The sequence below is a fragment of the Bos taurus genome, chromosome 14 (genome assembly GCF_002263795.3).
Source record: "Bos taurus isolate L1 Dominette 01449 registration number 42190680 breed Hereford chromosome 14, ARS-UCD2.0, whole genome shotgun sequence".
Classification (NCBI taxonomy): Eukaryota; Metazoa; Chordata; class Mammalia; order Artiodactyla; family Bovidae; genus Bos; species Bos taurus.
In genome coordinates this window covers 54,916,608-54,939,793 of record NC_037341.1, presented here as the reverse complement: position 1 = coordinate 54,939,793, position 23,186 = coordinate 54,916,608, and the positions used below count along the sequence as shown (strand labels likewise).

Below are 23,186 nucleotides of genomic sequence, written 5' to 3'. Positions count from 1 at the left end.
ATTTTTCATATTCTTTTCCATTATAGTTTATTACAAGATATTGTGTGTAATTCCCTTGCCATACAGGAGGACTTTATTGCTTATTGTATACATAGTAGTGTATATCTGCTAACCCCAAACTCCTAATTTATCCCTCTTACCCCTTTTTCCCTTTGGTAACCATAAGTTTGTTTTCTGTGTCTGTGAGTCTGTTTCCATTTTATAAATAAAATTCATTTGTATCATTTTTTAGATAGACTGTCTTGGTCAAATCTCATAATACAGCTTGTTTAATTTTATTTCAGATATTTGATTTCCTAAATATATGTTAACTCTCCTAGTTAAAAATAATTTTTCTATCTTTGAAACTTGTAAAGTCCTTTACCTATATTTCTCATATGAAACATCACTTTCTACCTCATATTATAGTAATTACCATATATGGTGGGAAAATCCCATGGACGGAGGAGCCTGGTGGGCTGTAGTCCATGGGGTCGCTAAGAGTCGGACACGACTGAGCGACTTCCCTTTCACTTTTCACTTTCCTGCATTGGAGAAGGAAATGGCAACCCACTCCAGTGTTCTTGCCTGGAGAATTCCAGGGACGGGGGAGCCTGGTGGGCTGCCGTCTATGGGGTCACACAGAGTCGGACACGACTGAAGTGACTTAGCAGCAGCAGTACGTGACAGTACTAGTCTTTAAGACCTTTAAAGGCATGATCCTGATTTGATGTATATTGCGTCACCTACAGGCAAATAATAACCATAAAAATAATGTTGGTAATGATAAAAATTAACAATCAGTAGGCATGTAAGAGCCCAGTACTGCACATCAAGTACAAATCAATATTTATTAAGTGAATTATAATTTCAAAATATACAGATACTGTGATAACTGTTGCACAAAAGAATAATAATTGAATTTGTTTATACATTCAACCATAAAAAAAAAGTTTACTGAGTACCTGCCATGTTCCAGGCACTGTACTGAGCACTGAGATTAGGTTGAGAGATGTGGCCTCTGCCCCCCTAACATATACTTCACATATATACCATAGGAAGAGTTTTTTCCTCCCACAGTATGAGTTCTGCTCACTAGAAATAGATGCAATTGGACTTGTTAGTTTGTATTTTGCAGATAGCTATCAGTGAGAGTGGGCTTCCCTGGTGGCTCAGCGGTAAAGAACCTTCCTGCAATGCAGGAGATCCAGGTTCAATCCCTGGGTCGGGAAGATTCCCTGGAGAAGGGCAAGGCAACCCCCTCCAGTATTCTTGCCTGGAGAAACCCATGGACAGAGGAGCCTGGTGGACTGCATTCCATAGAGTCACAAAGAGTTGGACACGACTGAAGCAGCTAACCAGCAGCAGCAGCAGTGAGAACAAATAGACTCTTGATCCAAAATTGTACCTCAGGAATAGAATATGCAGTTCTACCTACACAACACACAAGTGCTTAGTCCCAGAGGTATTAGGCTTTATTGATCATAACAGTGGGCAATTAGAAGAATACATAGCATCTAGTATAGTGCTGCTGGGCATAAGACTGAAAGGCTTGAGAAAAGCTTGAGAACTCAACTATTGAATCTGTACAATGCTGATCAAGTTATTCAATTAGATAGATATAACCTTTAAACAACCTTCATTGAGATCGCTTCATTAAAAAATGTATTATTGTGAGTATAAATAATCCTAAATGACCCGCTAGCTTCTGTTTTAAACCCATGAAGACAAAATTTTTATAACAGGATTTCTGAGCAACAGATTTTTTTAGTAATACACCTGAGTAATTAAAATGTGTCATAAAAATAACACTTTTAACCAAACAAACTATATTGGTATTCTTTAGACTTCCTGCATTAGTATCAGAAAAATTTTTAAATTTCTTACTCAGGCAGCATAGCAACCTCTGTGATCATTCTTAAACAGGAAAATACCCTCAACTGTGTAATAATATTGTTTGTAACAGTTTGTACTGAGATGGTTTCTAGCAGGCATAGTGACGGTGAGTAGAGATGGTGTCTCCTCCAACACACTTTCCGTATGCTGTGCTATGCATGCATGGTCAGTCGTGTCTGACTCTTTGCAACCCCATGGACTGTAGCCCACCAAATTCCTGTGTCCATGGAATTTTCCAGTCAAGAATAGTGAAGTGAGTTGCCATTTCCTTCTCCAGGGGATCTTCCCAATCCAGGGATTGAACCTGTATCTCTTGTATCTCCTGCACTGGCAGGAGGATTCTTTACCACTGGTGCCATCTGAAAAGCTGCACACTTTCCATATTTATTTCAATTTAACATAACACTTTTCACTCTGGTTATAGACTATTATCTGTGCACCCAGCCCAGGGCCTTACTCTCATTGACCCACCCTTTCCAATTCAGAGACCATTCTTCCAGGCTTCCTTCACAGAATCTAACCAACTATATGCCCTCTTGCTGTTTTCCCCTTGAAATAGCACCATATCTAAGAATCTTTAAATGGACAAAGAATGCGTTTCTTTTCACTTTTCCACCTGCATACACACTGCTATATTTAAAGTAGGTAACTAGGGAGGAGGGTTCAGGATGGGGAACACATGTATACCTGTGGTGGATTCATTTCGATATTTGGCAAAACCAATACAATATTGTAAAGTTTAAAAATAAAATTAAATTAAAAAAAAATAAAGTAGGTAACTAACAAGGACGTACTGTACAGCACAGAGAACTCTGCTCCATATGACGTAACAAGCTAAATGGGTAAAGAATTTGAAAAAGAATAGGCACGTGTTTATGTATAACTGAGTCACTTTGCTGTACACCTGAAAGTATCACAACATTGCTAATCAACTATGCTTCAAGATAAAATTAAAGTTTTAGAAAAGAAATCTTCTAAAGAAATCAAATTATTCATGTGATAGACAAAATTAGCGTATCACAATAAGGCTTCAGTAGGATAAAAAGTGATTCAGATAGTTTTCTTCAATGGAGAAAAATCTCTATGTAGTTATGTGTGTTGAGTCTTTTACTAATTGCATACATTAGCTTTCAGTGAAATTACAAACTATCTAATTTGCATTCTGTTATCCCCAAAACATCTAGTATAGTGCTACACTCTAAGGAGATGCTTATTAAATAAACAGAGATAATACTAAATGGAAATATTTCTTTTCTCTTTTCAGCTTATGGTCGAATAATTCTTTTTGGCAATCATCTCAAGAAAATAATTATACCATACCTTACCCAGGGGCAAATGTTGTTATTCCTGAAGGTAAATGCATAAATGTAAATAAATAAAATGCTTGTGTTTATCACCTTTAGGATAGATGCCAAAATACTTAGCAGTTAGGGTAGATACTGTTATGCAGCACACCCTGGAGAAAGAAAATGTGAAGAGGTGGGTTCCATTCTGTATCCTGGATGTTATATTATATGGAAAAAAGACTCACTAACTTCAAAATTAGGACTCACTGATAAGGCTGTCAATGTTTTATCTATAGGCTATAGTCTATGGATTACGTTATATTCCTTACATTAAAGTCTTGTTTTATAGGAACATGGATTGTGGCAGACACAGATATTCCACCAATGGAAAGGCTTGTTATTTGGGGGGTTCTAGAATTGGAAGATAAACATAATGTAGGAGCTGCAGAGTCTTCTTACAGAAAAGTTGTTCTGAATGCTACCTACATATCACTGCAGGTAAGACTGAGGGTCTTGTTAACTTTCACCCTTACTAGCCAAGTGCTAAAATGTTGGAGATTTATTGAACAGCTTATAAGAAAGCATATTCAACTGATGTGAATTGAAACACAACTGGCTCTACCCCATGAAATGCAAGCCTAAGTTCAATACATTGAACTTATATTTCTGCTCTCCTTTACATTTTAACACATTCCTTATGTGGTAATTATCATGCTACTTTGTAGTATGAGGTCTCCTCATTTTCAGTCCTTTAAAATAATTTATATCATTGTTAGGTAAAACTAAACTCACAGCTTGCTGCAACTAAGAGAGAATTCCCTAGAGTTCTGGGGGAAAAAAAGATTTTAAGTCTTTTTTTAAAAAAAAGAAAAGAAAAGAAAGTGAACAGTATTTCTTAAGATGAATGGATGTAGAAGGGATTATGAAAACCAGGAGCAGGCTAATAAAAATATTTCAGTTTGAAATAATCACCTCGTTCTCTCATAAACCTCAGATGGTCTTGAATATGTAGTAGTTTAATCAATTTAATTGTTCTGTCAGTGTTTTATTGGTGTTCATTTAAAAGAATAGCTTAACCAAAAGCTATTAAGCACCACTAAAAAATAAATGGGAGCCTTCTTTCATAAAACTAGGCCTTTAAAGCTTTAAAGATATGGGATATTTTGGTTAGATGCAGAGCTTAGAGGGAAGTTACCGCTACAATTGAATCCTTACCTCGTTGTTAAATTGTTGGGTAACGAGTTAGGTTATTTGACTTCTTTCCACATCAGTTTTATGATCTATGAAATGAGGATAATAATTCCAATTCATGGGTTTAGTGTAAAGATGAAATGATATAAAATACGTAAAGCCTTGCATGTTAAACCTGGCATAGAATCAGAAACCATTTAGTAATAGTAATTTTTATTAACAGTGATGGCTCATGAATAGCATAGCTTGGCTTCCCCAGTGACTCAGCAGTAAAGAATCCACCTGCAATGCAGGAGACAGGAGTTGGATCCCTGAGTTGGGAAAATCCCCTGGAGAAAGAACTGGCAACCCATTCCAGTCTTCCTGCCTGCAGAATTCCATGGACAGAGAAGCCTAGTGGGATACAGCCCATGGGGTCACAAAAGAGTCATAGCAACTGAACAAAAATGAAAAGAATATACTTTATATATGCTGTGTTATTTTAAGATACGGTGTGATCTGTTCAAACGGCATTAGTTTAGGTGTCAGGAGGTCTCAGTTTTAGGTCCAGTTCTGACCAGTAGAAGTTGAATTTGGCCTTGGAAAAAATCATTTAAACTGCCTATCCCAAAGTGGAGGAGTTAAATTAAGATCACTTCTAGTTACAATACTGTTTTTCTGTAAAACAACAGTTCATATATTTTCATTAAGAGAGGCTGCAAGCCTTCCTAATTCCTTTTTTATGGGGAAGTTTGTCCTGCTCAGTTTCTAAGTATTAACAACTTTCTGCTTCACTTCAGGGAGGTAGATTAATCGGTGGCTGGGAAGACAATCCTTTCAAAGGAGAATTACAGATTGTTCTGAGAGGGAATCATTCTACTCCAGAGTGGGCTCTTCCAGAAGGACCAAATCAAGGATCCAAGGTCTTAGGTATGTGCTCCCAGACACTGAAAGAATCGTGTTAGTTTTGAGAATCTGCTATAAAACATGGAGCACTAATAGACTTGCCCTCAGTTCATAAATTTACAGTATTAGAAGTTTTTACAAACACTGATTTGTAGTAATGGGTTATAAAAGTTGCCAACATTTAAAAAAATTAAATCATGCCACATTAAATTCTAAACCAAAATGTAATTTATTACAAAACTAACATTGGTCACTCCATATGTAGATTATTTCTCTAATCTGGTTTTCTTCATAATCTTTCTTTTGTAGAAACAATACTATTTTTCATACTTTAGGACTTTTCCCCTTTAAGGTAACTTTCCTGCACATTATTCCTACACAGTATTAGTAATCTGTGGATCAGTTGACTCTGGTGCCAGTTATCCAGTTGTAACTATTGTTGTGTTTTAATTTTCCAGTTGCATTTGTGTGGTTGTACAGATTCCCATTTGAGCCTAGAAAGCAATGGACCTGAGAGGGTTTAATTTGGTCCCAGTAAATAACCGCTTTTATTAATACCACTGCATCTTTTTTTTTTAATTTATTTATTTTAATAGGAGGCTAATTACTTTAAAATATTGTAGCAGTTTTTGCCATACATTGATATGAATCAGCCATGGGTGTACATGTGTTCCCCATCCTGAACCCTCTCCCGCTTCCCTCCCCATCCCATCCCTCAGGGTCATCCCAGTGCACCAGCCCTGAGCACCCTGTCTCATGCATCGAAACTGAACTGACGATCTATTTCACATACGATAATATACATGGTTCAATGCTAGTCTCTCAAATCACCACTGCATCTTTACTTAAAAGATACATGCTGTGTTGGCCAAAAAGCTCGTTCATTCAGACTTTTCTTCCCCCATACTATCTTATGAAAAAACTGAAAACGAACTTTTTGGCCAACTCAATAAATGTGCTTCACTCGCTCTAATGTACAATTTCTAAAACAGTGATAGTAAGTAAGGGGATTTTTTAAATGGCTTAAAATTGAGTTAGCTCTTCCAAGACAGACAAATTCAAATCTTAAAAGTTTCCTGGGACTTCCTTGGGGGCTCATTTGGTTAAGACTTTGCTTCTTGGGCAAGGAGTATAGGTTTGATCCCTAGTCGGGGAGCTAAAACCCCACATAGTGTGGGATAAAGAAAAGGAAAAAGAAAAAAAAAATTTCCTGAGGCAGACGAATGCAACCTTAAAAAAATTTTTTTTTGCTTTTATGTGTTTATTTTTTTATTTCAAAAATACCAGTTCTAACAACACAGAACAATATCAAGAAAAGACATACATCTTACCAGTTCTCCTCTCTGCATGAGGAAACTAACATTAGCAGTTTCTACATGTTCTTTTCATGCTTTTTATCTTTGTCTATATTCATATTACATAAAATGACTTGACCAAAAACATGGTCAAGCTAAATATATTACTGTGTGTTTTATTGTTAACATATGAATATCTTTCCAGATCGATACTTACATATAAAGCTCTTTCTTTTTATGGCATATTACACTACAGTATTATAATATATTCTAATTTACTCCTTCATTCTGCTATCGATGTACATTTAGATTAATTCTAGTTTTTCTAGTATTTCCAAATATTGCTGTATTAAGCATCCTCATTCGTGTATCCTTGTGTACTGGATTTAATTTCTAGGGACCAGATTCCTAGCAATGGGTCAGACAGCCAAAGCCTTCTTCTATAGCCCTGAGCAGATAACCCTAATCCTTTGCATTAATTCTAAAATGTTCAATCATTTACTGAAATATATCTATTGTTTCATTTTATACTAGCACCTAACTCAGTTCTGTATGGTGAATAAATAGGAGTGGGTTTTTCTCCTTCAGGGGTGTTTGGTGAACTGGACCTTCATGGAATTCCACATTCGATATATAAAACTAAACTCTCAGAAACTGCAGCGGCAGGTTCCAGAGTCCTTTCTCTGATGGATGCTGTGGATTGGCAGGTAGAGGAATTACTCTGCAGGGGAAGTAAAAACACGCAGTGGGTCAACTTAAAAAGGTTTCTTCTTTATTTTCATGGACATTAATTTTCTCACATGATTACCCAGGCAAGAAATGTGTGTTTTACAATTAGCTTGCACTCAAAAATCTGACTTTGACAGCAGGCATTTAAAAATTGTGGTGTCAGAGGTTCTTCAGAATATATAAAGAACGTTATGGATGTTTATAAAGATGCTCAACATCACTCATTATCAGAGAAATGCAAATCAAAACCACTATGAGATACCATTTCACACCAGTCAGAATGGCTGCGATCCAAAAGTCTACAAATAATAAATGCTGGAGAGGGTGTGGAGAAAAGGGAACCCTCTTACACTGTTGGTGGGAATGCAAACTAGTACAGCCACTATGGAGAACAGTGTGGAGATTCCTTAAAAAAACTGGAAATAGAACTGCCTTATGATCCAGCAATCCCACTGCTGGGCATACACACTGAGGAAACCAGAAGGGAAAGAGACACGTGAACCCCAATGTTCATCGCAGCACTGTTTATAATAGCCAGGACATGGAAGCAACCTAGATGTCCATCAGCAGATGAATGGCTAAGAAAGCAGTGGTACATATACACAATGGAGTATTACTCAACCATTAAAAAGAATACATTTGAATCAGTTCTAATGAGGTGGATGAAACTGGAGCCTATTATACAGAGTGAAGTAAGCCAGAAGGAAAAACACCAATACAGTATACTAACGCATATATATGGAATTTAGAAAGATGGTAACGATAACCCTGTATACGAGACAGCAAAAGAGACACTGATGTATAGAACAGGCTTATGGACTCTGTGGGAGAGAGAGAGGGTGGGAAGATTTGGGAGAATGGCATTGAAACATGTGAAATGTCATGTATGAAACGAGATGCCAGTCCAGGTTCAATGCACGATGCTGGATGCTTGGGGCTGGTGCACTGGGACGACCCAGAGGGATGGTATGGGGAGGGAGGAGGGAGGAGGGTTCAGGATGGGGAACACATGAGAAATAAAGGAATAAAAAATTTAAAAAAATTAAAAAATAAATAAATAAATATTTGAAAAAAAAAAAGAACGTTATGTATAAGTTATAAAAGGGAAATATGAAGGTTTGAGGGTAAAAAAAAATTGTTTACAAATTCTTGGCAAACAGAAAAAGGAATTTTTTTAAATGCACTTTTGTGTTATCTCACTTGTCTGAGATTTGCTTCTAATTTGTGATTTTACACATTAAGTGTTTGGAAAGAAACTAGATCTTGATGCCTAGTGATATTCAAAAAAGGCCTATATTAAGTAAGAGATTTTGGTAGATTATGAACAGTGGCAATTCCAATCTCTACTACATTCATAGGTTTGCATGTGATAATTGTGATAGTTGAGGTGTGATTACTTTTTAAAGGTGATTAAATGATTTAAATATCCCCATTATCCAATTATCATTTATTATTACTTATCCAGTTAATATTTTATGCATATTAATTATACAGTTGATATTTAGCTGAGTGTCAAACATTTTCTGGGCACAGAGGATTCATTTGTGAAGAAATTGGTCAAAATAGAGAGGAAATTGCATTGAGGTGGGAAAGGCAGACACTAAATGAATAAATAAATACGTGTTATTTTAGATCATAATCTTCCTAATGAAGGAAATAAATCAGGTGTGATAGAGACTGCCATGGTAGAGGGTGGCAGATGACATTAAATTGAGTTGCCAAAGAAGCCTCTGTCAAAGGTGTGACAGTATTCAGGACATACTATCCAAAAATATTGACTATTTTAAGCCGAAAAATTTCTGCGTGTGCAGGAGGACTTTCTGACCTTCCCCTGAAGCAGGTCATAAAACCTTCATGTGAAAGTTGCCTATACCCAGAAGAAAGGACCATCCTCAGCTTTAAAGACAGAGACATAGGAATCAGAATGGACAAGTGTTGCTGTTTATCCCAGTTTCCTACACTTAGCTCATACCCTATCACATTTTCCCTATACTCCCCACTGTTCCATAAAAATGCTCAAGGTTGTGGCCCAGTAGTTAAGAATCTGCCTGCCAATACAGGGGACACGGGGCCAATACAGAGGACATGGGTTCAATCCCTGGTATGGGAAGATTCCACATGCTGTGGGGCAACTAAACCCGTGCACCCCAACTACTGAACCTGCATTCTAGAACCCCCAGGTTGCAACAACTGAGCCGAAGTGCCGCAACTCCTGAAGCCCACGTGCCCTAGAGCCTGGTCTCTGCAGCAAGAGAAGCCATGCATGGGAAGTCCGTGCACTGCAGCTAGAGAGTAGCCTCGCTCGCCACAACTAGGAAAGGCCTGCGTGCAGCCACAGAGAGTCAGCGCGTCAGTAAATTTAACAAATGAATAATTTTTTAAGTGCTCAGGTTTAACAATTTCTTCATGTCTTCTGTCATTTAAAACTTACACTGAATAAAACATACGCTTTTCTCATGTTATTCGGTCTTTTGTTACAGAGGTCCTAGCTAAGAACTTGGTAGGGTAGAGGCAAAACATCTTTTTCCTCCTCTGCAAGTATAGTTGAGCAGAGGCTTGGATGACAAAGAGGAGCTTATCATATATGATAGAGATTCTAAGACTTGACCCTGTACTGTCACTTTTCTCTGCCTTTCTCACCTTTCAGGAATATCCAGTGATAGTTAATTGTGTAAAAAAATCTGGGGGGAGTTTTTTAAGTCTTAAGAATATTATTCTGACCAATTTTTAATATATATACGAATATATTTGCTTTGATCTATCTAATTTTAAAAATGTATATTAAGTGACTGAATTCAACTTGAGGAAATATTGACATAATTCAGGATATAGAATTCTTGGTATCAAACTAAAGCATATTTATTTTAGAAACCTAAAGATATGGTTTGTTTTCTCTGATAATACTATGGTTGTAACCAATGTAAGTTAAATTAGAATTATTTAATAATTATTAAGAGACATAAACCTATTTTTTAAAATTGTCTTGAATTTGGAATTTTTCTAAGGAGGGTGAAGAGATTGTGATAACAACCACAAGCTATGATTTCCACCAGACGGAAACTAGAAGCATCGTTAAAATCCTGCATGATCACAAAATTCTCATTCTCAATGATACCCTTTCCTACACCCACTTTGGTAAGTGGCTGTTCTTTAACCAAATAGCTAAATCATTAAAATGTCTTGAAAGAGTCACATTTTAGTCCTCTCCTCTGTAATTGCAATTATTTGATGAAATATCTCACAGTTATTTTATAGGTGCATTTCAGTGAAATTGGCAGTGGTACCCAGCGGGTGCTACTCTTCACGTGTTGGCTGCCAAGAGTTCCTGCTATATGTATTCGTTTATTCAGCAAATATTCGGCAGTGACCGTTATATTCCATGGGATAAGGCTGGCACTTCCTGTTTTAAGCAAGCTTCTAGACATACTTAGCAGCAGCAGTAGTGGTAGCAGCAGACATACTTATGCACACTGAAATTTAAGGAATCTTGATCCAAGAGCATCTTTGCCCTGATTGGTTTCACTGACACATTCCTCAGTGGTAACTGCATTTAGACAAGCTACTGCAAAATGGTAAACTCTCATTCTCAAGGAGAGAAGGAATTAATCAGAATCAATTGAAGGTTATCTTTCAGCTTGTAGAATCAGGGCCTTCCCAACACCCCAGCCTTTTCCCATTTCACATGCTGTGCTGTGCTTAGTCACTCAATCATGTCCAACTCTGCAACCCCATGGACTGTAGCCTGTCAGGCTCCTCTGTCCATGGGAATTCTCCATGCAGGAATACTGGAGTGGGCTGCCATGCCCTCCTCCAGGGAATCTTCACAACCCAGAGATCAAACCCAGGTATCCTGCATAGTAGGCGGATTCTCTACCATCTTAGCCACCAGGGATGCCTCATTTCACATGCTCAGATCACATCAGATCAGATCAGTTGCTCAGTCGTGTCTAACTGCGACCCCATGAATCGTAGCACGCCAGGCCTCCCAGTCCATCACCAACTCCCGGAGTTCACTCAGACTCACGTCCATCAAGTCAGTGATGCCATCCAGCCATCTCATCCTCTGTCGTTCCCTTCTCCTCCTGCCCCCAATCCCTCCCAGCATCAGAGTCTTTTCCAATGAGTCAACTCTTCGCATGAGGTGGCCAAAGTACTGGAGTTTCAGCTTTAGCATCATTCCTTCCAAAGAAATCCCAGGGCTGATCTCCTTAAGAATGGACTGGTTGGATCTCCTTGCAGTCCAAAGGACTCTCAAGAGTCTTCTCCAACACCACAGTTCAAAAGCATCAATTCTTCGGCACTCAGCCTTCTTCATAGTCCAACTCTCACATCCGTACATGACCACTGGAAAAACCATAGCCTTGACTAGACGAACCTTTGTTGGCAAAGTAATGTCTCTGCTTTTGAATATGCTATCTAGGTTGGTCATAACTTTCCTTCCAAGGAGCAAGCGTCTTTTAATTTCATGGCTGCAGTCACCATCTGTAGTGATTTTGGAGCCCAGAAAAATAATGTCTGACACTGTTTCCACTGTTTCCCCATCTATTTCCCATGAAGTGGTGGGACCGGATGTCATGATCTTCGTTTTCTGAATGTTGAGCTTTAAGCCAACTTTTTCACTCTCCACTTTCACTTTCATCAAAAGGCTTTTGAGTTCCTCTTCACTTTCTGCCATAAGGGTGGTGTCATCTGCCTATCTGAGGTTATTGATATTTCTCCAGGCAATCTTGATTCCAGCTTGTGTTTCTTCCAGCCCAGCGTTTCTCATGATGTACTCTGCATATAAGTTAAATAAACAGGGTGACAGTATACAGCCTTGACGTACTCCTTTTCCTATTTGGAACCAGTCTGTTGTTCCATGTCCAGTTCTAACTGTTGCTTCCTGACCTGCATACAAATTTCTCAAGAGGCAGATCAGGTTGTCTGGTATTCCCATCTCTTTCAGAATTTTCCACAGTTTCTTGTGATCCACACAGTCAAAGGCTTTGGCATAGTCAATAAAGCAGAAATAGATGTTTTTCTGGAACTCTCTTGCTTTTTCCATGATCCAGTGGATGTTGGCAATTTGATGTCTGGTTCCTCTGCCTTTTCTAAAACCAGCTTGAACATCTGGAAGTTCATGGTTCACATATTGCTGAAGCCTGGCTTGGAGAATTTTGAGCATTACTTTCCTAGCGTGTGAGATGAATGCAATTGTGCGGTAGTTTGAGCATTCTTTGGCATTGCCTTTCTTTGGGATTGGAATGAAAACTGACCTTTTCCAGTCCTGTGGCCACTGCTGAGTTGTCCAAATTTGCTGGCATATTGAGTGCAGCACTTTCAAAGCATTATCTTTCAGGATTTGGAACAGTTCAACTGGAATTCCATCACCTCCACTCGCTTTGTTCGTAGTGATGCTTTCTAAGGCCCACTTGACTTCACATTCCAGGATGTCTGGCTGTAGATCAGTGATCACACCATCATGATTATCTGGGTCATGAAGATCTTTTTTGTACAGTTCTTCTGTGTATTCTTGCCACCTCTTCTTAATATCTTCTGCTTCTGTTAGGTCCATACCATTTCTGTCCTTTATCGAGCCCATCTTTGCATGAAATGTTCCTTTGGTATCTCTGATTTTCTTGAAGAGATCTCTAGTCTTTCCCATTCTGTTGTTTTCCTCTATTTCTTTGCATTGATTGCTGAAGAAGGCTTTCTTATCTCTTCTTGCTCTTCTTTGGAACTCTGCATTCAGATGTTTATATCTTTCCTTTTCTCCTTTGCTTTTCGCTTCTGTTCTTTTCACAGCTATTTGTAAGGCCTCCCCAGACAGCCATTTTGCTTTTTTGCAATTCTTTTCCATGGGAATGGTCTTGATCCCTGTCTCCTGGACAATGTCACAAACCTCATTCCATAGTTCATCAGGCACTCTATCTATCAGATCTAGACCCTTAAATCTCTTTCTCACTTCCACTGTATAATCATAAGGGATTTGATTTAGGTCATACCTGAATGATCTAATGGTTTTCCCTACTTTCTTCAATTTAAGTCTGAATTTGGCTATAAGGAGTTCATGGTCTGAGCCACAGTTAGCTCCTGGTCTTGTTTTTGCTGACTGTATAGAGCTTCTCCATCTTTGGCTGCAAAGAATATAATCAGTCTGATTTCGGTGTTGACCATCTGGTGATGTGCATGTATAGAGTCTTCTCTTGTGTTGTTGGAAGAGGGTGTTTGTTATGACCAGTGCATTTTCTTGGCAAAACTCTATTAATCTTTGCCCTGCTTCATTCCGTATTCCAAGGCCAAATTTGCCTGTTACTCTAGGTGTTTCTTGACTTCCTACTTTTGCATTCCAGTCCCCTATAATGAAAAGGACATCTTTTTTGGGTGTTAGTTCTAAAAGGTCTTGTAGGTCTTCATAGAACCATTCAACTTCAGCTTCTTCAGTGTTACTGGTTGGGGCATAGACTTGGATTACTGTGATATTGAATGGTTTGCCTTGGAAACGAACAGAGATCATTCTGTTGTTTTTGAGATTGCATCCAAGTACTGCATTTCGGACTCTTTTGTTGACCATGATGGCCACTCCATTTCTTCTGAGGGATTCCTGCCCGCAGTAGTAGATATAACGGTCATCTGAGTTAAATTCACCCATTCCCGCCCATTTCAGTTCGCTGTTTCCTAGAATGTCGACATTCACTCTTGCCATCTCTTGTTTGACCACTTCCAATTTGCCTTGATTCATGGACCTGACATTCCAGGTTCCTATGCAATATTGCTCTTTACAGCATCGGACCTGCTTCTATCACCAGTCACATCCACAGCTGGGTATTCTTTTTGCTTTGTCTCCATCCCTTCATTCTTTCTGGAGTCATTTCTCCACTGATCTCCCATAGCATATTGGGCACCTACTGACCTGGGGAGTTTCTCTTTCAGTATCCTATCATTTTGCCTTTTCATACTGTTCATGGGGTTCTCAAGGAAAGAATACTGAAGTGTCTTGCCATTCCCTTCTCCAGTGGACCACATTCTGTCAAATCTCTCCATCATGACCCGCCCGTCTTGGGTTGCCCCGCAGGCATGGCTTAGTTTCATTGAGTTAGACTAGGCTGTGGTCCTCGTGTGATTAGGTTGACTAGTTTTCTGTGAGTATGGTTTCAGTATGTTTGCCCTCTGATGCCCTCTTGCAACACCTACCATCTTACTTGGGTTTCTCTTACCTTGGGCGTGGGGTATCTCTTCACAGTTCCTCCAGCAAAGCACAGCCAATGCTCCTTACCTTGGACGAGGGGTATCTCCTCACCACCACCCTTACCTTCATCTGAATCAGAGGAGGTGGAAGCAGACAGGAGTGTAATGTTAGGAAAGCCATTCAGGTACTTCTGATGTTCCTGAGAACCCAGCTAAGGCAGCATGATACACTGGTGGATATCTGACCTGCATGATAAAAGAAACTTTTTAAAGCAGTATTTTGATAGAAGCACGTGTTTATCATTCTATATCACATATTTTTTCTTTAAATCAAAAGTAAAGGGTTTCTTTGAAGAATATTTTAATCGTAAGGTAGTTTTTGAAGTTTGATAGTATAGATTCTTTCATTTAAAGTGCCAGATACTTCTCTCTGTTTGAAATGTACCTGCTTGTCTTAAAGTTTTGAGTGAGATCTCTTGAAATGTAGAATGTAATTTAGGTTATGTTTTTAAATCATGAAAATGTAAATGTACAGACTGTGTTTGATAAAAAGGATATACTACATATTTATAAAGAATTGTATTTCGTAAAACATATCACAGGAAAAGCAGAGCAAACCAAGGTTTAAGCATCAGGAGAGGTAATATCTATGGGTTACTGATTCTCCACGTGGCCATAGGCAAGTTCTTTTACTTCTCTATCTCATTTCCTCATCTGTTAAAATTACAGTAAGCTCCCCAACTTGCCTTACAAGTGTATCTTTATGTATAATTTGAAGTGATTGCAAAATACCTATGAAGCAATAACTTTCTAAGCAATTATAATAATTGCTTTGGTATAAATGGAAGAACTCCTTTTGATTATTTTTTTATAAATAAAAAGGTGTAATTTCTAGCTGCCATCTGTATACGTTTAAGTGTGTAACTCGAATCAATTCATGTATTTGTTCTGATTTTTGGCATATTAGAAAGTTATGTGGCCTGTAAGCTGCAAAGAAACTAATAAAGACAGATATTTCTGTGTTGGTAATAATCCAACTGTCCTTCTGCTGCAGCTGAAAGATACCATGTTCCTGGAACTAGTCAGAGCTATACATTAGCCGCCGACGTTGGGATACTGAGTAGGAACATCAAAATACTTGGTGAGGATTATCCAGGTTGGTTGAAGGAATCTTTTGGTGCACGCATCCTAGTCAGTTCCTTCACTGAAAATATGGTGACTTTTAAAGGTTAGTACAGATTCAGTTTATTTTTCTAAATGAAATATAGCATGGTCTCTTCATGTTTAATTTTTAAATAATCCTCACTCCTTTGTAGGATCACTTGTGTTATAAATAAATATATATATATATATATATATCCAACTGAGTAAATTTTAAAGATCTCATTAGCTTTATTCAAGGATACACAAAAGGGGCAGCAGCCAATCTAACAAATGCAAAGGAGCATCAAAGAGCTGTGCAAAACAGAAGACTTGTAGGCAGAAGGAAGCAGCAACAAGGTAGTTATACTAGGCAAAAAGAGGATTGGCAGTTGCAAGGCTAATGTAGGGGGAGCAGAGGTTTATCAAGCAGATTACCTAATCAATGCTAATCAAGCAATTCCTAATGGGCTGGTTTAAGATTCCATTTCAGGAGAGCTAAAAATGTAATTAAGTCTGTTTGGTGATGCAGGGCTTAGCAAAAGGGACTCTGTTTTGGGCCTGATGTATTGTTTTTTAACATTGAAAAACAGAGCCTTGATATGTATTATATAGTCCAGGTACCACCCTCCAGAACCAAATTCTTAACATTATTCTTCTAATTTTATCTTCATAGACAAACTAATTATCAAATTAACAATGACCTTAGGTAACAGCTTACCCACTGATGCCTGGTGCTAAGTTGCTTCAGTCATGTCCAACTCTGCGATGCTATGGACTGGTAGCCCACTTGTTTCCTCTGTCCATGGAATTCTCCAGGCAAGAATCCTGGAGTGGGTTGCCATGCCCTCCTCCAGGGGATTTTCCCAGGCCAGGGGTCGAACCTGCATCTCTTATATCTCCTGGATTGGCAGGCAGGTTCTTTCCCACTAGTGCCGCCTGGGAAGCCCGCCCAGCATCACACTCAGAGACAAATCAATTCATAACAAGCACAACCAATCTGTTATTCTTGTGTGAAGGAAAATTTCTAACATATATTAAAAATAGAGAAATGTATAATGCTTATCATCACCAATTATCACAAGTATCAGCTTTGGCCTATCTTGTTTTACCTATGTGCTCACCCACTTTCTTCAAGCCCCAGATTATTTTGAAGCAGCAGGCATATATTTTTTAAGATATAATGGACACATAATATTGGGTAAGTTTCAGGTGTACAGTATGTTGATTTGATACTTTGATATATTGCCATTTGATTACCACAGTAGTGTTAACTAACATCTCTGTCATGTCATGTAAGTATTATTTCTTTGTTTGCGGTGAGCACAATTAAGACCTGGTCTCTTAGCAACTTTGAAGTTTATAATATGGTATTTTTACTGTTTCCCCATGCTGTACATCGGATCTCCAGGACTTATTTATCTACTAGTTGCAAGTTTATACCCTTAAATAGCTCCCTATTTCTCCCACCCCATAGATCCTGATAACCACCTTTCTCTTTTCTGTTTTTATGAGTTCAGCTTTCTTGTGTATGTTAGTCACTCAGCTGTGTCCAACTCTTCACGATGCCAAGGACTGTAGCCTGCCAGGCTCCTCTGTCCGTGGAATTCTCCATGCAAGAATACTGGAGCAGATTGCCGTTTCCTTCTCCAGGGAATCTTCCTGACCTAGGGATCGAACCCGAGTCCATTTCATTTATATGCAGAAGTTTTTAAAGATTCCGCATATAAATGAGATCATACAGCGTTTATCTTTCTCTGTCTGACTTATCTCACTGATCGTAATTCCCTCCAGGCCCATCCATGTTGTCCCAAATGACGGAACTTCATTCTGTGTTACTGATGGCTGAATGATGTGATATATGTATATATAGAGTGGAATATTTTAGATAGATAGAGGGGAGGGTACCTCACATCTTCATCCTTTCATCCATTGATGGACAGTTGGGTTGTTTCTATATCTTGGCTCTTATGAATGGAGCAACCACATATTCATCTAGAGATATTTCAGTGTGTAAATCTAAAAGACATCTTTAAAAACATCTGTAAGAATCAGATTTTAAAATGTTAGCTATAATTTCTAAACATCAAACGACTGTTCAGAATTCTCCAGTTCATTCCTTCTTCTCCTTCCTCCTTTCTTCCCTCCCTCCCACTCCCTCTTCTTTCCTCCTCCCCTTTCCCATTTTCCTCTTCTTTATCTTTCTTCCTTTCTTTATTTCCTTCTTTCTCTTTGACTCTTTTTGTTCAAGTTGGACTCTAAATAGATCCATATTGCAACTGGTTATGAATCTTAAATCTCTGATTCATTTTTCTTCCCTTGTAATTTACTAATAAAAGAAGCTAGGTCATCTGTCATATAGTGTCTGCAATAGCCCCAATTAGTGATGCACCCCTAGAATTTAACATGTTCCTGCCTCCTTTGTATTCTCTATGAATAAGTAGCAAATTTAGAACTAGTAAAATGACCAGACCCAGAGTCGATTTTTAGGCAAGAATTCCTCACAACTGGTGGTTGTTTTTCCATTAATAGGCACATAATATACAATTGTTCTTCCTTTTGTGAAATTAGCTGTTATTAATAATCATTGCCTGGATCTATTAAATCACTGAGGTTTAAAAAGATAATACTACCATTCCCCCCTCTTTTATAATCTTGAATATTTCTATAAGGAGAAGCTTCCCCAGACAACTGTTTGACCACCTTGAAGGATAATTTAGATGGAAAAAATGTTGAATTCTTTCCTTTTATTTTTTGGTTTTCAAAATAATGAACTTGTTCCCAATCATCCTCTGAAGGTGACAAGGAGTTTTAGTTTTGTTTTCTTATTAGTATCATTATGAACTTCTTAAGTTCTTCACCATATATACAAACACTGGCTCATGGATTTACAGACAGAAATCAATTTTCCTTCTAGTGTAAAATAACTCTTCTCCAATGCATTTCATTAGATATCAGTTTTTGAAACAACGAATATTCTCTACTGGTTTTTTTTTTTTTTTTCAGACATGAATCATTGTGCCCCAGTTAACCTGTATAAAAAACAGGAGTAATCAGAGTTCCTGACTCATAGATGTTGTACGAGAATTAAACATAGCCTGTTAAGCACTTAGTACAGAACTTGACATAGAGTCATCTCTCACAGATTGTTATGGCTGTTCCTAATAATCTATGAAATTGCTTTTTGTCACTTCAGTGGCACTTACAACAAACTCAATCTGCAGATACTTGGCAGTACATATTCTGGAAAAAATTATGTAAAGATAATGTCTTTAAAAAGCTCTTTGGAGCATCAAAATTGAAATGTCAGGTAAATTATAAATTGTATCTCATGCCATGCATTCTTAACAGGGACAGTATAACACCAACAGGTGTAAACTGACTCTTGGGGGCAAAAAAAGTTTAAACAGTCTATGGTCCTCCAAAGGGCCGCTATACAGTGACAGATACGTAGTTGTTGTTCAGTTGCTAGGTTGTGTCCGACTCTTTGTGACCCCAATGTGTGGTACATCTGTGATATTAAAATTTCATGGAGAATGGATGCTATTCAGAAAAAAATATCTAAAGAGGTTTTTGGAAGGGCAGTGAAAAAACATCTTTAGAAACATTACCTTATTTGGATTAAAAGAATAAAAAATGAATGTAATTTCCTTGAAAAAGTTGAAAACAAATTTGTAATTTGGAAAATTACTAGAACTTTCATAGTTTTTGAAAAATTTTTATTCAGTTTCAAAGAAAAAAATGTGTAACTCTTTTCCCCACCAGGAAATGCAAGAATAAGTAATGTGGAATTTTATCACAGTGGTCAAGAAGCCTTCAGAGATAGCACAGACCCAAGATATGCTGTAACATTTCTTAACCTCGGACAGGTTTGTACTTTATTTTGAATTTTTGCATATACTCAAAATTAAATATTTTAATTTTATTTTCATTTAACTTTACTTAATAGCCATATCTTAGAATTTCTGAAACTAAATTTAATATAATAAAAATTTCGTAGCTGTATTTCCTATTGACATTTTTAGACTCACAGCAGGAGTCTGACCAGGTCCTGCTGGTTGTGTCATGCATGTCATGTGGGAACCATTTGACTCCAACCATGTCATTCATTTATTTAAGGCCAGTAAGAAAAAAAAAAGGAAATGGAGCACAGGAGGTAGAAAAATTGAAGATCTATGATAGCATTTCACATCTCTGCTTTGTTTTACAATGACCAAAAATATGTCCAAATAGTTACTATTAAACAAAGTGAGTACTGCTTAAATTTCTCAAATGAAAACCATGTCTGAATATCCATGCCTCTGTCAAAAGGGCATATTTATCTTCCCAGATTTATCTGGGAAGATAAATATGCCTAGAGGGCTGGTGACTTAAGAAAAATGAGAAAGAGTGTATTTCTTATATGGAATTTGAAAAAGAATTGATACATATATGTATAACTGAATCACTTTGCTGTACACCTGAAACTCACACAACACTGTAACCAACTACGCTCCAGTATAAAATAAAAGTGTTTAAATAAAATATGTACATATATTATTGGGGAGGAGATAAATTGGGAGTCTGGGATTAACATATACACACTGCTGCTGCTGCTGCTAAGTCGCTTCAGTCGTGTCTGACTGTGTGACCCCATAGACAGCAGCCCACCAGGCTCCTCTGTCCCTGGGATTTTCCAGGCAAGAATACTGGAACGGGTTGCCATTGCATTCTCCATATACACACTGCTGCTGCTGCTGCTGCTCCTAAGTCGCTTCAGTTGTGTCCGACTCTGTGCGACCCCATGGACTGCAGCCTACCAGGCTCCTCCGTCCATGGGATTTTCCAGGCAATGGTACTGGAGTGGGGTGCCATTGCCTTCTCCGATATACACACTACTGTATGTAAAATAGATAAACAGGGACCTGCAGTATAGCAAGGGAAACTGTGGTCAATATTCTTGTAATAACCTATAATAGGAAAAACTATGAAAAAGAATAGATATATATGTGTAACTGAATCACTTTGCTTACTGTGTGACCCCATAGACGGCAGCCCACTAGGCTCCCCTGTCCCTGGGATTCTCCAGGCAAGAATACTGGAGTGGGTTGCCATTTCCTTCTCCAACGCATGAAAGTGAAAAGTGAAAGTGAAGTCGCTCAGTTGTATCCGACTCGTAGCGACCCCGTGGATTGCATTTTATAAGTAGTGATAAAATATAAATGCATTGAAAACCACTAGAGAATTTTTAATTCACTTTTAAGGTAAACAATTTTTTTTTGCTTTATTTAATCATAAATTGAGTAATATAGCCATTTCCTAGGATTAAAAGATCTCCTGGGAAATCATATCCTTTCATGGAATGTAAACTGAGTATTTTATTTATCAAGATTTGTTTACTGAAAATCACCTACTTCAATTTTTTTTTCTTTAAATATACTTTAGTTTTATTTTTTAAATGTTTACTAAATCTCAATGTTTTATAGATTCAAGAACATGGCTCGTCTTATGTTAGAGGCTGTGCTTTTCACAACGGCTTTTCCCCTGCAATTGGTGTATTTGGGACAGATGGATTGGACATAGATGATAATATCATTCACTTTACAGTGGGGGAAGGTAATATGATAATATTTTGGTCCAATAATCTGTCTTTCTCAGATAGCCTTGAATGCAAGCTTTGGAGCCATGGTGTCCAATTGGTCTTTCTGCAAAAATGGAAATGGCCTAAGTTTGTGCTAACATGGGAATTACTAAACTGCATGTGGCCATTGAACACTTGAAATGTGGCTAATGTGACTGATAAGCTGCATTTTTAAGTTTAATTATACTTAATTTAATTGTACTTACTTTACATATAAGTAGTCATATGTAGCTACGGACAGTACAGCTCTAGAATTATTTACCAGACGGTGCTCTTATGTGAGTTATCTAATCACCAATATTTTAAATTACTATGACTTTTAACATATCAATCAGAAAGATTATTCACAAATAAATGCTATTATTTTATAAAAAGTAAGTTTGATTGTAGGGAATTAACCTTTCTTGAATATCAGTCTAAAGCATAATATAAACTTAGTGAAGGTGTATACAGTATGAGTGTGTGTTTGTTAAAATCTAGGGCAGAACCTGTGAACCCACATATTTAACAAACACGGCAGAAGATTCTATTTCAGGAAATCTGTTAAATAGGTAGAGTATCAAAGAGTTTAGAGGATTTGCTCTAAAATTGAAGAGGTTCGTTGTCAGGCTCAAACTAGAAAACTAATTTCATTGAAGAAATGAACAACATTCTCCATAGTACTCATTACAAATTTATATGTATTGGGGGGACTTTATTTTTTTCTAGGCATAAGAATATGGGGGAATGCCAACAGAGTCCGGGGAAACTTGGTTACACTTTCAGTTTGGCCAGGAACCTATCAGAACAGAAAAGATCTGAGTTCCACTCTCTGGCATGCCGCAATTGAGGTAGTATGAACAAATTTGAAGACTGTAAGCTACCATGTGTAAAAGGGAGAGATAGTGGGAACCTGTGGTATAGCACAGGGAAATCAGCTCAGTGCTCCCTGATGATCTAGAAGGGTGAGATGGGGGAGTGGGGTGGATGGGCGTTCCAAGTTGGGAGATATTTGTATACATATAGCTGATTCACTTTGTTGTACAGCAGAAACCAACACAATATGGTAAAGCAATTATACTCCAATTTTTAAAAAAGGTGAGCTCCAGTCGCCATTGGATTTTTCTGTGTTGGCATCCTTTGGTTTAAGTAGTTTTCCCTTATTTCCTTGCTTCTCCAATATTAATTACTGCTTTCAAGCTCCGCTACAGGATTTCTCTGCTGCCAATTGACTGAATGCCTTACACGTATTACTGTTTAACTCTGAATTTAGTTTCCTTCCTTATATGAAAAATTGGAATGATAGACTTATATAGAAGGTCTAAAATTCATTTTTCATCTAAAATTCTTCTCTATGCAAGGTTATTTCCTCTTATCAGATATTACTAATTGAACCCTATTTCCCCTGAAGTTTCTTCAGTTACTTTAGCTATTTATTTAGATGTAGAGTGAGATTGTGAACAAGAAAATAGAAAGTACAGAAGGAGGATTTGGAGGAAAGACAGCTTCCTTTTGTTTTTATTTTGCTTACTTAAACCATAGGAAGGAAAAGGAATTAAAAATAGCTCACTTTGAAAGATGGGATAGGGATTGAATTTTGTTCTTGTGCAACCGTTAATAATCACCTTAAAGCAAAATCCAAAAGTCTGGACCTTAGTATACATTTATGAGATAATAATGTTCTCTTTTCATCTGTTTATAGATGTTAGAATGTAACCAAATGTCAATTAAAGTTAGTTATATCTTTTGAAAGACAATTTATTTTACTTTTATGAGTTGTATTTGACTATTTTTATCATCTTTAAAGATAAGGGTGTTTAATATGCTTTCAGTTCGATTTTGTCTGTTTTGCTGATACTATTAGGCAAGAAATAAACCTTCTATGCTTGTACCTTTCATTTCTACCACTCTGATTTGGCTTGTAAAGTAAAATTGTTTCGTAATTACCTAATACTTGTTCTAACCCTGTTTTTATTATAGCAGATTTTCTTTAATGAAGGCCTCTACTGAATTTAATGA

General features: G+C 37.5%; 1 protein-coding gene across 1 annotated transcript in view; it reads left to right on the top strand.

Moving 5' to 3' along the window:
- Positions 1-23,186, top strand: part of PKHD1L1 (PKHD1 like 1) — a 179,809-nt gene that overhangs the window by 114,675 nt on the left and 41,948 nt on the right. Inside the window, 9 exon segments of the mRNA XM_059874459.1 lie at positions 3,140-3,228; positions 3,511-3,659; positions 5,132-5,261; positions 7,121-7,239; positions 10,267-10,396; positions 15,483-15,656; positions 19,334-19,437; positions 21,034-21,163; positions 21,897-22,018. Coding sequence (XP_059730442.1) covers positions 3,140-3,228; positions 3,511-3,659; positions 5,132-5,261; positions 7,121-7,239; positions 10,267-10,396; positions 15,483-15,656; positions 19,334-19,437; positions 21,034-21,163; positions 21,897-22,018 — 1,147 coding nt within the window.